This window comes from Emys orbicularis, chromosome 11 (assembly GCF_028017835.1).
Source record: "Emys orbicularis isolate rEmyOrb1 chromosome 11, rEmyOrb1.hap1, whole genome shotgun sequence".
Taxonomy (NCBI): Eukaryota; Metazoa; Chordata; order Testudines; family Emydidae; genus Emys; species Emys orbicularis.
The window spans coordinates 46,721,439-46,739,684 of record NC_088693.1 but is presented as its reverse complement, the minus strand read 5'-3'; the positions used below and the strand labels follow the sequence as shown (position 1 = coordinate 46,739,684).

Genomic DNA, 18,246 nt, shown 5'->3' with positions numbered 1-18,246 from the left:
GATCTTGCAAAGAGCAGCATTGACTTCAGTGGGGCTCCAAGTGAGTGCAGAGATCCACCCACAGCTTTCACTTTTCAGGACTGTGGCCTAAATCAGATTCTGTGCTTTTAAACTGAATTGCCCTGGCTTTACTAGCATTTGTGTGAGGAATCCAAATGGGGAAATCTTTAAAGTAATTTGAGAGCATACGTAGTGCTGTCAGACAGACTATGTTTCCACAAGGGAGGAAGAGAGCACAAGAACTGCCTCCTTCCCCTTTATGCCTCTGTGCCGGGGCCAGAAACATTCCTAGTCCTAAGGGGTTAGCCCTACAGTACAGTCGGCAGGTACTGTGGTAATGTTGTGCCCTATCCATACCTGCGATAGGAGTGGTGGTTCTTGGTGGTCCTGTGAAACAGCCAGCAGATCTGGTTCTACACTCTCTAAGAGGGTGCAGCAGCAGCCAGTTCTCCCACAGGAACCACGCCTAGTTCAGACACAATGTCTCAGGCAGCTCCCCCTAAACAGGTGCACCTTGTGTTGGTCTTCATTTCTTCTCTTCCCTCAGCCCACACACCATGCTTCTCTGGCTTGAAAGGCTTTACTTCTAAAGCTTCCATTGCTAGGTTATCTTCTGTGATATACGGTTCAATGGGTAAATGACCAGTTAATTAAGATGACTTAAAAAAGAACACTATTCCTATCATTTCCTCTGCTAATCTGAGTTGAAAGAGGACTTTCCACCTACTGGTCTGATAATTTTCATGTTTACATTTGACTGTAGTCTCTTTTAGTTATTCACACAATCAGATCATAATCATTCATTGTATTTGCTGTCCTATTGAACTGTTTGCGGTTATCTCCCCATCACCTTCGTGACCCTGGGCTGGCTACTGTATATTTTCTGCATAAGAGCCAAAAATACAAAAATAATGCAGGTTTTAAATTAGATGTTTTGTCATTCTGCCTGTAAAGCATCTCTTTAAATTATAGACACTCATTTGGATTTTATTTCCTAATCTTTAACTTTCAGAATAGACATTAGGATTTTTTCTTTCAGAAAACCCTTGCCCCGTTTTTATGATGAGGATGAACTTGGCACCAGACAAGGTTCATTTGAAAATGGAATGCTGATTTCTCATTCCAACACTTCATGTGACTATAGCAGTATGCCACTATAACTGCAGATATGATGGTTTAGTTGTAACAATAATAAGACATTATGTCCCCTGTTTCTGTTTGTCCTGTATGGGCTAAGTCCTGCCCATGTCAGATCAGGAATTGGGAGAGTAGAAGCAGTGCCCAATGTATTCTCTCAGTAAGGTGATTTTTAGCTAGAACAGGTTTCTTACAGGGAAGGCTAGGGGCTGCAGTGCGGAGCACATTTTGAAGAGCACCTAAATTATGTCATTCCCTTCCCTTCCCGCAGTGAAGGACACACAAAATATCACACCTTCCCTCGGGCTGCATTCCCACACTTCCCGTCCTGGTACACAGTTCCCTACCCCCAGATTCTATCTGTATTTTAAAATTCCTTTTCCAAAAGAAGTTTTAAGGGTTTTTCTGTTTCGTAAGGGTATTTTTCTACAGGGCGGGTCTGAGAGAAATACCACAAGAGGTGCTCAGGCCCCGCCCTCTCCCTCTGTGCATCTTCCTGCTTGTCTCTTCAGCAGGCAGCATCAAGTGTTGAGGTAAAGTCTCTTATCTTTCAAACTCCTCCGTGGACTTGTAGAGGACTCCCGTGAGGGAAGAATCCCCCTCACTGTTCCTATCACCCTGTCGCCATGGGCCTTTGGCCCCTTACTGAGGCCTGGGGTGGAAACTCTCCAGGTTTCCATTGCTTCCCTGTTCTGTGCAGGGCGCTGAGGAGGAAAGAACTACTCTCCCTTGGTTCTCCAGGTTTTAGTTATTCGCCAGCCTCCGTGGAGGGGATTCCCTGCCCCACCAAGCTTCTCGTTCTCTCTACTCCTATGCAAGATTCTAATGTGTGAAGAAAGGGGGCTCATCCAGCAGGCTATTACAGCTCCTGCTATTCCCCAGCTCCTTGTGGAGATCATAGGAAAAGGAGACTCTTCTGACCCAAGCTTTTCTGCTGCTCTTACTGAAGAAGACCCTTTTGCAGAACCAGAGTGAGCTCCCCAGACCAGCAGTCCACGAGAGTCATTGTCATCATGTTAGTCTAGGTGACATGTGCACCTTTCCGTCAGCAAAACCATGAAACTGACAATATGCAAAGGGCTGACAAGTGCACAAAATAAACAGTGTGGGGGGGGGAGTGGGGAGAGAGACAGAAGAACATTATTTCTTACTAAGTTTCTATTAGAGTAATTTTAGGGATTCCTTGTAATTATAGTGGTAAAAAAAATCAAACAAATGTGATTTTTCATGTTCTTTTAAGTTCTCCATCTCAGGGTCTTTAATAAAGCCCCATATTTATATCTTCACTGATGCTCTGTGGCCTCTGCACTCATTAAAATACAGCAGGGAACTCTTTAAAATGTTTGAGTAAACACATACTGATGAACTATAAGTGCTTGGTACTTTGGCATATGATGATTCTCTTTCAGTAATAAGAGCCACTCATTCGCTTCCTGCAGATTACTAACATCCATTTAACTACATGAGCTTCTGCTTCTAGATATTTATTCTTTACTTGAACAAATAAGCAAGTCAAACTGCGTATCAGTTATTTAAATAATATAGCACTGTTATTTTGACTCTTCTTTCCCTTCTTTATATATACATACATACATACCTACATACAAATTAATCTCTTGTGTAGTGAGGCACAATTCCATTAGCTTCTGAGGAGTTGCAGCTGCTTATAGCGGGGCAGAATTTGGTCTATTGTGTGCCCTGATTATTACTAATTTATACAGAGTCCCTTCCGAGCTGTGAAGGTTAAAGTGGGCTCACTGCACATCATTCTGCCTGAAGTAGTTATGACTTCATGTCTTTTGGGAAAGTGTAATGGATCTCCTAGCGGTTTATTACTTAAGGTTTAATTTTTTGCTTTTTCTACTCTAAATTAGAATCTGTACTTGAGATAAAAAAAATTAAACCACCCACTCAGCTAATGAAAATGCATGTGCAAAAGAAAGCAGGTTTCAGTATTCCAACCAGGAACAGGTGGAAGGCATTGGGGCATTAAAATATGTATGTATTTATATATGGCCCTGGACTGATCTACCCAGATAGCTGCAGACAGAGCTGAAATAATTTAAACCTAACTGAGCTGTTCATTTTCTTGTAATGTTGGTGAAGTCAGAACTGATCACTTTAATTTTCAGGGGGAAGGGTGTAAAAGGCTAGTTTGGTACAACAGAGTATCACATTATATATATATGTTACAGTACATAACATTGGGCCTGATTCTGCTCTTACTTACACAAGTGTAAATCAGGAGTTGAAATCAAGGCGGTTACCCTGGTGTGAAACAGATTCAAAACCCAGATGGGTCATGAACCTCAGAAATTCTGGTACCCACACATGATGTAAATCAACAGTTTATGAATGCCAGACTGTTTTTGCTGAAAAATCAGCAACCCCTGAAGGCAATCCTGACCTAACCTCAGAATCCTTGTAAAACCAGTTTAAAAAATGCAGGTGGTTAATATCTACTTCCGCAAAGAGCAGCAGGCGAACATGTAGCCTGCTCCGGCTGTTATTGACATCAGTCGCACAACTGTTGATGACTTCAGAGGAGCAGTACTGGTCCTTTAAAAACATTGCTTATCAAGAATATCCCCAAGGGCCTGCTTTCTGCAAGGAAGGCTGAGACTAGGGTTACCAATTTTGGTTGGACGTATTCTGGGAGATTTAATCACATGACATCCTTTTTAATTAAAGAATAATCTTTAATTTCTGGAGACTCCTGGACAACCCTGGAGGGTTGGCAACCCTAGCTGAGACCAGGACATATCTGTACTCATGTCAGAACAATATAGTGGGGAAAATAGCTTTGTTTCTATGGTTGATTACTTAGATTGTAAACTCTTTGGGACAGAGACTGTCTTTTTGTTCTGTGTCTGTAGCGCGCGTAGCACAATGCAGTCCTGGTCCATGCCTGAACCACGATGCTGGTGATGATAATATGGTGCTTTTATACTTTACATTTATTGTAAGAGTTTTGCTGCAAATAGCATTTTAATTTTAAGTCCATAAATTTTAATCAAGAGTGATCCAATAGTGAGTACAGGTCTAATAAAAATCATAATGAATGGACATTGGCTCCACATTACATTTAATTAATTAACCTTTATCTTAGTGTCTCATTGGAACCACAAGGATAGGAAATATAACTGCTTTTTCACAAAAGGGGCACAAATATGAAATTATTTCTGAAGGGAGATTCAGATATTTAAATGCACTTCTTCAGCCAAAAGCTTGCACTTCTACATTAGCTTGAAAAAAGTCAAGATAATAGTTTTAATAAAATTATATTAAAAGGAATGAATTGGCATATTTCATTTTAAAGATATGCTTCTGTCATGTCATATAATCCTGTGGTTCACTTCAGCATTGAAAGAAAATAAATTGCCGTATTCAAAAAAGGAAAATGCATCTTTGAAAAACTTGTACACCTTTTTTCAGGGGATTAATTTTTCCCCATTAGTCTCAACGGTTTTGTCTAGTCAAGTAGGAAGAAAAGGGTTATGGCTCCTTTAATGGTTCACCACCTCTTTGGGGCTGGGAAGGGGGCATCATCTGAGCTACGGGCTGGCAGGAGGAGCTCAGGTAAGCCCGTGGTTCTCTGTGGACCATATATGTCCTGTTCTGCCAGACAGAGCCCTCTCCCATATCAGTTGCTCCCGCGCATGGGATTGCAGTGGGCCAGGTTTTTGTGATCTCCTGTGGCCATGGCACTGATCGCCTCTTTGGAGACTAGTAAGGAATTTTCCCCTCACTTCCAGATTGGCTGGAGCAGGATTTTTTGTTTTGTTTTCACCTTCCCCACAACAGCTCCAGGACTTGCCTAGATAGGTTAGGAGGAATGGTTCAAATTGTCACAACTTGGCAGGTGCCCAGTGCAGGTACTCATTCCATAGTGGGTCCAGTTCCCTGATAAACTGGAATGGGAAGTGGACTTAGGGGAAGGCATCCCCTAAAGAATCTGGGGAACAGGGTTAGGGCTTCTAATATCTGGCACTGTGAGGAGACAAGTCCCTTTACCCTTATATGAAGGGAGTGTGGTGGCATCCAGCAACAGTCTGGGGACAGCTGGGGGAAAGGGGAGTGCTGATAACAGCCTTCACCCAATAGGTGCAAATGATTAAGGAAGGAATCATGACATGCAGTGTACAAGTTATTGCCAGGTAATTCTCAGAGGAGTTCAGTTAATAAAGTTGTGGCCTAATTAAACTACATCCCTTGTTCTTACTTTTCTTCCTGTATGTCTGGGACAACAGTGAACTGTCATTGATAGGACTGAAGTTTCATTGCTTTATATGGTTAACTTAAGCAAGCTCAGAACTGAGTTTCCCCCATCAATGGGAATGGGTGGAATCTGATGATCTAATAGCTTAGTAGCATAAATTGATTGCCATGGACATTTAAATGGAAGCATTTAACTTTTGGGCGTATCCACGTTTATAATGCATAAGCATGTTCTCAAAACCAAAAAACACACAGGGGAATATGTTTGGATTTTTCTAATGCTATAGTTACCACCTTGCATCTGGCAAAAACAGTGAATCCTCTCTAAACAAATGAAAGCAATAGAGCTTAACTTTAGTTTAATAACAAAAGCAAAATCTGAGGCTAAAATGTATTGGAGGAGAAAATAAAAATGAAAACAGGAATTGAAGCTAAGGCTAACATTTCACTGCATCTTGTTGACAGATGATTGTTTTTAAAGGCAGTTTTTAGAACTAAATCAACTTCTTGCTAATATCGTTAGTTATGTATAAATTAGAGATACAACCTTCATAGCTTTAATCATAATATTTTTAAAAAAATATTTGTGCTAATAATTATTGAGCTCCTCTGATTTTACTGAAGTTATCTTAATTATCTCATCTTAATATGTTACAGTTTCATAAAGTTGTAAAAATGCACTGCTCATTACTACTATCTGTGTTCTAAAAACAGGTGCTTTTTAATAGAAAAGAGACAAGATAAAGGTTTCCTGCTTGCACTGTGGACAACTGTATTATTTCCTAAACTCCAAATAGAATACAGCTACTAAAATAGTTGCTAGATTTTTATGAATCCCAGAACATACAATGATGTTTATATTTTGGTTTTTTTTACAGATTAAGATGCCTGGTCAAGCAACTGGAGAAAGGTGATGTTAATGTGGTGGATTTAAAAAAGAATATTGAATATGCAGCATCTGTGTTGGAAGCAGTTTATATTGATGAAACCAGGTAAGTCTTCAAGGGGGAAAAACAAGAGTTTTATGATGGGGATTTATATTCTACCATTGGTGTTTGCTCTTAATTCCAGCTGACATCAGCTAGTGCTCAGCAGAAGACATAAGGACAGAATATGGCTCTTGGGGTTTAAGAGTAAGCGAAGGAATTTAAGATTCAGGGGATCAAATGTCACCTTCTGGAGAGCTTGCTCAGTTCCCGTTTACTTTAATGGGAAAGTGGGTGAAGCACAATCCTATATCATGAGAATTTATGAATGGTGTAACTGAAAAATCCAGCAGTCTGTTGAAGAGAAGGAGAGTTGTTGTCAAGTGAAATGCTAATGAAGCTAAGTCTGAGAATCATAATCTGGCCCACAATAAAGAGCTTTATGAAAAACTAGGATTTGTTTTATTCTATTTTTTACAAATATAAAAACTTGATGATTGTTACTAGAACTATTACTTGCAATTATTTTTTTTAAATGGTTTGACTTTAATGAGACTGTAAATTCTAAATATTCCTATATTTGATTTCTTGAAATAATTCTAAAACTTGGCCTGTAATTGAAGTTAAACTAACTGTAAGGCAACTTTCTGGTGTTTCCCTAGGTCTTATATTTCACTGTGCTGACCTTTTAAAGTTTTCTCCTGAACTGAATGTGCTTCCAAGAATGCCTGTCAAAGCTTCTCCAATATTGTTTGGATGTCCAATATGTGTCTGCTCCTGTTTCCTTATTCAATTTAAGAATGCCTGACCTTTTAATAATCATTTCAAGGACCTAACTCATCTCAGTGTGCTTAGTGCGCTATTGGAAGGTGCTCAGATACTATGGTGATGAGTGTAGCATTAGAACCTTTATAGAATAGAATAGCTTCTACATTTAGAAAGATGGATGGAAATACTCATGTAATATTTCTGTTCCCTTTCCTTTAATGTGAAACCTTCACATACCAAGCATTGCACATCTATAATTTTGAAGGCTCTCCCATGGGGGGATTGTGGGGCTCGCGCCACTCTGAAAAATGAGAAAATGAAATCACTGCAAAATAAATTGACCGTCAGCAGCAGTCTGTGCACCATTCACAGTAGTTCACATCACAGACTAATTCTTGCATCAGAAGGAGCCAGGCAGGATCAGCTGCTGCAGGGCCCTATTCCTGTCCTTAGCATGTGCATATTCCTGTAAGGGGTTGCAAAGCTGCAGCACCAGAAGAACTTTACTGAGTAGCCTGTCCGCCATTACATAGCCCTGAGAGACACTTTCAAAAGTGCCCTGAATGTCTCCAGTTCGGCAAGTTACTTAAGCACAGGACCTAATGTAAAGCACATTAGGAGTCTCGTTGACCTCTGTCCATGTGCTCTAAGGAACATTGTGCTTTTAAGTTAGGTATGTGCTTAAATATTTAGCTGACTTGGAGATGTAATGAGCATATACAGAGCTAAGACAAGTTCCAGTGCCCAACCTGAAATGCTGACCCTAGAGCTACTACTGACCAACCATCTGCAAAGATGCTAAGGTAGAAGGCTTGAGGCTCAGGCCTTGTCTACATGAGAAAGCTACACCAGTTTAATTTAATTCATTTTATACTGATTTAGTTAAACTGGTGCAAACCCCATTGTGGACATTTTATCTTAAATCAGTTCCTAATTGACTAAAGCTAAACCAAAATAAACCTGCTTTAAAGTGAACTGAGTGTCCACTCAAGGCTTTTGGTTTAATGAAGGCTGTTTAAAAATCACACCCTTTAGCCTGGGTGGGTTCCTCAGGTGAACAAGCCCTCAGAAAAGTATGCTGCACATTTCTTTGGATTATGCCTTTCCTGATAATAAATCAGTGGTTCTCAAACTTTTGTACTGGTAACCCCTTTCACATAGCAAGCCACTGAGTGCAGCCCCCCTTATAAATTAAAAACACCTTTTTATATATTTAATACTATTATAAATGTTGGAGGCAAAGCAGGGTTTAGGGTGGAGGCTGACAGCTCGCGACCCCCCATGTAATAACCTCGTGACCCCCTGAGGGGTCCCGACCCCCAGTTTGAGAACCCCTGTAATAGATGCTGTAATATTGCAATGCTGCTCATTTTCCCCAGGACAGAAAATTTTGTTTTTTAAATCTCTCCAGTATGCCGTGTCCACTGCCAGTTATAAACAATTATTTTCTCGTGATTGCCTGCACAGTTCACTTCCCCAGGAACCTTTAGAATGTTCTTTACCATTTTACTTCAAAAGGGACCATGCAGTTCATAGTGATTGGTTCTTCTATTGCTACATGGCCAAAAAAAACATGTAATTCCCATTAGTAATAATGGGAGATATGTTAAATAGATTTCAGCATAGTCAGCTGTAGACAAAGGCATAAAGCACTGCTGGTGCGGGGAAAGTATTCTCTCCATCCACTTCTCAAACACTGTGGTTAGAGGGATGTACCATTCCTAACCCAGTTCTCAGTAGGAGTACCATGACTATGTACATAATGTGAGTTTTGGCTCCTCTCAAACATGGGGTACTGTGGGGATATGAACAGAGCCATTATAATGAAGTATCCAGGCTTTTATGGCTTTGGGTGGAAGGACATTACTGAGCAGGTCTAAGCGCCCATGATGGCCAGCAGGTAGAATTTCATACAAACAGCAGGATAAAATGCCACACAAACATATTCTGTGGATGGAACAGGTGCATTACATTTAGTGTGAGCAAATCCTCAAATGAGTTAGTCACCATTAGGGGGCTAGCAGGCTTATTTTGATTGCCCAAATAAGAACAAACATATGTAATTTCACACTGGTTTGGAAAATTCCCATTCCCCACAGGCTACTTTCCTAAGGAGACTAGTTTTATGTCCTGAGACTATTAAAATATTTTCACGAACTGTAACTAAATCTTTGAATAAAGGACTTTTCACTCTTCTCTGACCTTATGCAAAGCAACATTTATTCTTAAAAAAATTCCCTGTAGGGTAATCTCATTTTTCACAGCACAAAATTGAAAGAAACCTGAGATATTTTTCTTTCTTTTTTACTCTACTGATAATTTTTATTCTCAAATGCAAATTCAAAATGAGTGCTGACCTCAGTTCACAAACCCACTAAGTTCTGGCAGCATTCCCTTTTATAAATGGATGCCCAGCTGTAACGTGGCCCTGCCAGTATTTTGTATTATACACAAACAAATACATATAACAGCTTTACTTACCTATGTTACTAGTGGCTTGTTAAATAATAAAAACGGAAATAATTTAAAAAATGAAATGTACTTTTAATCATTTGTTATTTGTTTACTTAGTGCATGTGTGAGAGAGAGAGACAGAGACAGTTTGACCCATGACGGGTACACAAACTGCTGCCCAACCCTGAGTCAGTTCACAGCCTTATATTTACAAAATATTCCCTCTGGTGCTCCTTAAAGTCTTGATTCTGCACCACTGAAATCAATTTGGAAATTAAAAGAGCTATTGTTCAGCACAGGGAACTGAAATCTCCATTATAATGTATTCATACTAATACTAGCTCTTTTACATAGCACTCTGCCATGGGTAATGCAGAAAAGGTAACTGCATTTTAATCAGCCTTAGTGGTAAACTCTGTTCCAAATCCCCAGTATAAAGTTTTTAGGTATAATCCATAGACAAATTCTCTCCAGTCTTTGGGGAGGAAATCTGTCATTTGGCAGGAATGATAAAATATTAAGTCCCAGTGAATGAAGTAGGAAGAAACAATTGTATGTGGTCACAGTTACTACCCATCCAAGAGGAAAGCAGGTGCTTTGTTCCACACAGGGTTTCTCCAATGAAAATTTGGAATGGAATTACATTTATCTATTAGTAGATTAAAAATAATAGCCTAGATCATCAAAGGATGGGTTAATCCCTCCTCCTCGTAGTACTCTGGAAGCATTTAGTCGCAGATATTTTGAGCCTGAATATACATTTCTTAATAATGCAAAACTCAAATTGACTTCAGCAAGAGATTTGCTTACTTAAGGACTGCAGCAGAGCGTTCTTTAATTAGCACTACTTTACTTAGTGGCTATTTGTCAGCAGGTACCTTTATCAGCCTGTTTTCATACACGTTGTGTTGAATCCAAACTCAGTCCCTTCCTGGGATTTAGTTTATTAACAGAAAAACTTACAATAAAATAATGTAGGCCTTGATCCTGCAAATATGTAACGTGTAGTCAACCTGCTGCTCTTACACAGAGCACAACTGAAATCAGTGGGGCTCTGCATGCCCGATATTCCTCCTGTGTGCTACACATTACAAGATAAGCCCCATAAGGTTCAGTACAAACTTTTTGTCCAAGACTTCACTGCTCCTAGGGTTCCTCCCTCCAGACTGCTCATCCCACACCCTATATCCTCTGTAAGAGCCACTCTTACCTCTCATATCCAAATGAGGTAATAAGCCACCTGCCACATAAGCCAGCAAAACCCACCCAATCCTTTCCAAGCAGAATCAACACATGCTAACAGGATGGGGTGTTTTGGATGAATACTGCCAGCCTGTTATGCTATGACTTAAGGAGCTATTGCTATCAATATTTGTACATTATACTTCATTTGAGTCAGAGGAGAAGACTGGGTCTGCATAGAAAAGTTGGATGTATATTTCTGTAAGTAAAATTGCCAGAGCCTTGTTGGTTTATTTACAGGATGCAATACATATTGAAACTGGGGTTTAGAATTAAGATGTTTAATACAGTAAGAAGGAAATCTTTCAGGTTCTCCTGTTTTCCTTCTGTCTGGTTATGTGTTGCTCTACACTCTATCATATCATCTGAGAATGTGGTAGAAAATTATTCCTTTTAAGATTTTACTATCCTTTTCCAAGGAATATGCTAACAACTTCATTTACGAAGTGCTGAAAGTAATCATCTTAGAAAGTAGCCTGGCAGTTGGGAAAGCCTTCCAGAGCGATGTGAAATTATGTTTTCCTTTTGGGCAGTCACTGTAAATGTCTCATTAAAAAAGCTGAAGCCTTCAATCTTCAAAGGAGGCTTTTGACAGTTCCTGAGTGAGTGAGAAATCTTAAAGCAAAAAGAAGTCAGAATGTGTCAAGGGCATGTGCATGATAGGAAAGCTGGTTTATTATGAGTTTGGTAGTCTGCCACTCAATTTTAAATATTCCTATGTTACTCTTTTAATATCCAAATAGGAAATGAAAAACATAACAATGAAAGTAAGTTTCTTAAAGTCACCATCATTTTGTAGTGATACCTGTTTAAGTTTGCTGATTTTTGCTATTCTTGATCATTAGAAGTTGCTGCAAAAGTTTCTTTTTTAATGAGAAATGAAAAGGTCAGTAATTGAATAAAAGAGCTGCAGTCTTAATTATCTGCTGAGAATACAAATTCAACAATGCTCCCATGAAATTGCCATTTTGTACTCTGATGTCAACATATGTCTCATGTTAAACAGGCCTCAGGTGCTTCAAAAAGTAGTGCTGGTTATTCGTGAGGTCTCTCTTGGTTAGTACTTAACCAATGCCCCAGGAGAGCGTGAGGGAGCACTGGAGACTTTATTTTTCAGGAAAGACATAGGATCTGATTCTTCTGCCATTAAAACATGTTTTTGCTGGGATTCCATCTGAGACCTTTTCCACTTGGCTTATCCAGAACATCTTTTCCAGTTGTGGGAGAATACTTCATCCAGTTCTCTGGGATCTAAAAACTCAGTTCGAATCCAGATTTTGTCACTAAAGTTCCTTTATTTGGCATACAGTAAAGCTATACTGAGGTGATCAGACTTAAGCGTAGGTGGTGGATATAGGACGTACCACACATCCAAAGGTAGACAGAAAACCTCTTTCTTTATATATATTTTCACAGTACATTGCATTTACTATACATTGCATCACACGGTTTGGGACTGGCTTGGTTACTTTGAAGGAACGAATCCCTGCACAGCATGCTCTGCCCATGCATTTTCCATGTGGAATCTGATCTTCACATTCCAGGTTTGTTGTCCATTATCCCTAGCATCAGGGCCGCCCAGAGGGGGGGGCAAGTGGGGCAATTTGCCCTGGGCCCCGCGAGCCGTGGCCGAGAATCCCTTTCCTCACCCGGCGGCGCTCCGAGTCGGCGGCGGCGGGGGCATTTCGGCGGCGGGGGGCCCTTCAGTCGCTCCGGGTCTTTGGCGGCATTTCGGCGGTGGGGGCACTTCAGTGCTGCTGAAGACACGGAGTGACTGAAGGGCCCCCCACCTCCGAAATGCCGCCACCGCAGACTCGGAGCGCCGCCCAGTGAGTACAAGCTCCCCCGCTTTGCCCCAGGCTCCCTGAATCCTCTGGGCGGCCCTGCCTAGCATTAAGGTGTTCCTGCTTATCTTAGCTAGCACAGACATTCTGACTCCAGCATACTGCTTGTTATGCCTCTGTTTACAACTTAACTTTCCATTCACTTTCCCAATTCCACCCACTAAGGCTACATCTGCACTACAGCACTTACAGCGGCGCAGGTACATCACTTGTGGCAGAGACACTGAAAGTCGATAGAAGAGAGTTCTCTTGTCGGCTTAATAACACCTGCCTCCACCAGCGGTGGTAGCTATGTCGGTGGGAGAAGCTCGTGCTGATATAGCGCTGTCTACACCGGCACTTAGGTTGATATAATTTATGTCGTTCAGGGTTGTGGCTTATTTTTTTGGTTCAGCCACCAAAATGAAAAATCATTATTCACCTGGCTCTAGTCCTTACTACTAGATCCATGACATGTTTTGCAAGTCCAGAGATAATCCTGGTGTTCTAGCTGAATTCCACTTTGTTTTCAGATTCTACTACAATGAGAGCCATAGAAATGCCTGTAAATAAATACATTCTATTCTGCCTGTCTAACCCAGTGGTTTCAGTTGAATAAATTATTCTTGACTTTGTGTTGAACTGTTGTCTAGTGTCCTTTTGAAGGTTGCAATCTCTAAGACCTTTTACCTCAGAGGTGTCTGTGTTTCAGAGGTGGATGAAGTAGTAGGTTAGTTTGCATGTAGTTAGTAATTAGTTTGGGCGCTGTTGGTTCTTTCTATGAAAGGAACTACATACATAAGTTTTTGTATTTTTGAAGCTGAGAACTGACAGTTGCTTGCTACAGTTATAACTGAAGATGGAATCACTATGTGCTTTAGAGGTCTTGAAATAATGCAGGATAACTCAGTGATATACTAAATAATCTTGCACACATTCCCTTCTGAAAAGAAGGTTGGTGTTAAAATTAATAATGCAGATGAGCCTGAAGAAATGAAGGGCAATAATGTCACACACTTTGTGAATAGTGCTGTAACAACCACCCTGGGTCATAAATGTTCAATGTATATTTCTGGTAACTGAATGCACTTACCACCCACTTTCAACCACCTGCACATTAACAGGTGATGCAGCTATCATCCTAATCATTTTTTAAAATCTTAAAATTTGAAGCTAAAGTGAAATAAGAGTTTGGGATGTGATCACATCTCTCACGGGTGGTGGAGGCATACGTGAGTTACTGCATTCCATCCCAACCAGGTGGTGGTAAAATCTGTATACCACCACACAGTCATGCAGTCTGAATATGCCACATATATTACAGAAAAAATATTTCAGAATTGTTTCAGCTTTTATATAATTTTTGGGCCAGATCGTGCCCCATGCAAGGGTTTCTTGAACTGCTGCAGTAGGGCAAATGGAGCATAACATCAGCTGAAACAACCAGAATCAGAGGGATCCCCAGGTGCAGTACAGCCAGTGTAGCCTGCTCTAGACCAACTCTCTGGCAGCCTTTAGCCCCGGGGATGGGGTGTGTTGGCCTAGAGCTGCCCTGTGCTCCTATGATCCCCTGCTACTATAACAGCCCCTTTGTGTCCATTGCATCTAGTTCAACTCAGAGCAGCCCTGGAGCTGCTCCAGATTGCACAAAAAGCTGAATGGAGAGGCTAACCTGGATGAGACAACTACAAAGATGACTTGGAGTCACTTTTGTCACCCCTACCCTCGGTGGAGCTCCTGTGCCTTTTATTGATATTATTTTCCACATCCCTCTGTCTGTAAAGCATGGCTGCCTTAATTACTGTGGCCAGTTTTTTGTAACTGAAGAACCTAAAGTTAGAGAGAAAAGGTGGGTGTGGTGATACCTTTTATTGGACCAACTTCGGTGGGTGAGAGAAACAAGCTTTCGAGCTACTCAGAGCTCTTCTTCGGGTCTGGGAAAGGTACTCTGTGTCCCAGCTAAATACAAGGTTGAACAGCTTGTTTAGCATAAGTAGTTAACACACATTCTATGGGGTCATTCAAAGTGAAGTGGCCTGTTAACATTCCTGCAATAATAGGACAAAGAAGGGAGGTTAGTGGGTTTCAGATTGTGGTAATAAGCCATAAATCCAGTGTCTTTATTAAGATCATGATTTTTAATGTCTAGCAAAGTTATGAATTTAAGCTTCCAGGCTTGTCTTTTGAAGGTGTTTGTGCAGGTTTCCTTTGGGGATGAGGACTGAGAGCTCAGATGTGGAGTGGTCATTTTGTGAAAAGTGTTTGCCAATGGATGATATAATGATTTTGGCTTATCATAGTTCTGTGCGAGTATAGTGATTGGTTTCACCCCCATAGTTGTTGGGGCATTTAGTGCAATGGATGACATACACCATATGTTGTGATAAGCATATGTAGAACCCAAGGATCTTGAAAGGTGTGTTATGGAAAGTATTGTTCATTGTAGCACTGGAGATATGTTTACAGGTTTTGCATATGTTCTGGCAGAGTCTGGTGCTGCTTTTAGTTGGTGTATGCTGAGCTGTCGGGAGCTTGCTTGTTGCTTGTTGCTTGATGGTGTTAGCGAGGTGTGTGGGAGGGATATCCTTTGAAGGCTAGAAGAAGGTGTGTGGGAAAGATTTCTTTCAGGATGTGGTTCCCATCAAGTATGGGTTGTTATTGTTTAATGATACCCCACGTGGGTTCCAGTTTGGAGTGGTAGGTTACAACTAGAGGTGCGAAGTTGAAGAGTTTTTTTCTGTATTGAAGCAGGTTCTCTCAGGGTATTTGGATGGCCTGTTCCATGATGTGATCTACTTCTCTAGTGGAATGTCCTCATTTGGTGGAGGTGGCTTGAAGTGGGTGACGGCGTGTATCCAAGACTTTCTCCTTAGAGAACATTCTCTGCTATCTGAGGACCTCACTGTAGATAACAGATTTCTTAGTGTGTTTGGGGTGGTTACTGGATCTGTGAAGGTCGGTGTGGTTATCTGTGGGTTTCTTGTATATAGTTGTCTGTAGGGTTCCATTGTTGAAGCTCATTGTGGTGTCCGGGAAGTTCATGCTGTTTCATGTTTTGTTGAAATATAGATATATTTCAACAAATGTTGTGGTGGAAATCTATGAGGAATTTTTTCTTTTAATAAATGTTTTGTTTGACTCAAAATAAAATGTTACGTTTTGTTTACCTAAAGTTAGACACCTACATGCATAATTTTGCATTCCTATGTCACCAGTGTATGTTTGAGTAACAAGGTTCAGTGAAGACTTTTGCTGAAAATTTTATTTTATTTCCTCCTCTGAGGTCCTAAGCTCCTATTGAAAGCACCTGATAGGAGGAGTTCATCATAATGCTGAGTGAAATTTTTTTGACCAAAACCTTTTTCGATGAAAAATGCAGATTTGCTGACTCTCTAAAATGTTTTTCGAATTTGTTGGTTTCATCAAACTTGTTCATTTTGAAAAAAAAAAAAGCTGAAAAAAGTCAAACTTTTGGCATTTTGAAAATGCAACATTTAATTTTTTTGTATGAAATCATTTTAATTTTCAAAATTTCCCTTTTTTTGTAAAAATCAGAAGTGTTAAAAATGTTCAAAATCAAAACAAAACATTTTGATTTTTGTCTAAAAGAAATATTTTCTTTCAACCTGAAATGAAACTTTTAGCCTTCTTATTTGCAGAAAATTTTGAAAATTTTTGTTTTCAGGCCAACCTGAAACAATTTTTAAAAAAACTTTTCAAAACTGCTAATGAACTGAAAAATCTGCACAGCTCTAGTTCATCACCTGATATTATGGGGCATTTACAGTCTCTATTTTCACAGAACATATAAATTGTGAAGTCCAGTTGACTCTCTAAGCTATAAAACAACTGATTTTATCCTGAAAACCAAGTGATGCATTTTCATAGACTCTTAGGTCCTGACCATGCAAAAACAGATGTGCTGGTACTGAACCCTCTGTGAGGTCATCAGCATAGTGATCTACATTAGTACATCTCTTTGCAGGATTGGTGAAATCTTAATATCTAAAATAGATTTAGATATTCATTTAAATTTAAAAATGATACTGCCCCAATCCCTCCACCCCAAAAGGTTGACTGATTAAGTCATTCATTTCTAAATCAAGAAAACAATGTGTATTACATGGCGCAGTACCTATCCATGGAAAATAAGAAGGGTGAGTGTTCAGCAGGTGACACAATTCATTTGAGAGGAGATGGGTAATATATTCAAGCAAATTGTGTTTTAAATTATGAAATACCTAGAGAAATAAATCTATCTGAGATTTCAACAAGGATGAGCAAATATCTGAAACAGATGTTTACTGTGAGTCCACTGAGGGAAGGACGCCCGGTCTGGCATTTATTGTCCAAATGGCGAAATATAAACTAGATGACTCCTCTTTGTACTTGGACCTGACAGATGGGTAATAGAATGTGATGATTCCATAAACAAAAAATTAAAATGTTGATCTACTTAAGTTTGATAATGTAATTTGAAACTACAGTTCAGCTGAGTTTGCCATGACTTCACAGTACTATTCTCAGTCAGGCTCCATCATGTGACATGGTTGAATGTATTATACCAGAAGTAGCCTTGCCAGCCATAAGTGCTTCATTCAAAGAAAATGATTCTGTGCATCCATCAAGAGAATTCACAAAAGATACTTCTGTGAAAACTGCTATTAAAGAAGCTTGTGTTGTCAAAAAGCTTTCAAGCCTTCTTAGCTTTACAAAAAAATAGAAAAAACAACCCTTTTTAAAAGATCTTTTGTAATAAGCTGCAGGTTTTTCTGAGAGGTGAGTTTAGCACAATTACTGGGGATATGAAACACCTCTAAAATAACTGCAAATCTATGGGATTTTGGTTAAATTCAGCAAATTTCCCTCCTCTCCTCCCAGTTCATATACGATGTTTAGTAAACTGATCATGCCATTTTCAAGAAGTTACTGATTTTTACTAACTGAACATTATTACCGATTTTTTAAATTTTTCAGTCTTGTCCTAATTAAAAATAACCCTCAATCTCTTTTATAATATCTTTCACTTACCTGTTCCCTTCTCATCACCCTTGCATACTGCCTCCAAAGATCTTCCTTGTTTTCCCTTCTTTCCAAAATCATGTGGGGGTCAAAAAAAGGCAGTTTGATAGAACATTCAAATATTTGCATTTTAGAAACCTTCAGCCTTATCTTCTGTGAAATGAGCTTTTTAATCAGAGATGGCCCTGGGCCAGACACCAGATACAACCCTCCTGCGCCGTTGGGAAAATTTGGGCTATAGATCTACACTTCTGAACAGAAAAGGCAGCTGAAAGAGGGAGGGTCATAAGTGAAATTTTTCACTAACTTCTGTAGCAATGAAATCCAGAATTAGACATTTTGTGTCCCACCACTACTCTATCACCACAGTGCCTGTAGTTCTCCATATCGTCTTTGCCATTTATTGCAATTAAGTTACTGCCAATAATGTCAGGACAACTCTTCTAAGCATGCTCCTTGATACCCTTGAGAGGCTAATATGGAGGTGGACTCTTCCCTGTAAGACTGATACGTTTTTTGCTTGGGCAAGAAAGTCCTATTTCTGCTCAAGATGGACCTCAACCACTGTTGTATTTGATCCAACTTCAATGGAAGTAAATGGGAGTTTTTCAGTTGACCTAGGATAGGAACCTAGAGGAGGCAGATATGAAGTATTC

General features: G+C 39.9%; 1 protein-coding gene across 2 annotated transcripts in view; it reads left to right on the top strand.

Moving 5' to 3' along the window:
* PDE1A (phosphodiesterase 1A) overlaps positions 1–18,246 on the top strand; it is a 259,510-nt gene that overhangs the window by 155,125 nt on the left and 86,139 nt on the right. For both annotated transcript variants that reach the window (XM_065413365.1, XM_065413366.1), the window contains exon 2: positions 6,234–6,347. In XM_065413365.1, coding sequence (XP_065269437.1) covers positions 6,234–6,347 — 114 coding nt within the window. The remainder of the gene's footprint in view (positions 1–6,233; positions 6,348–18,246) is intronic.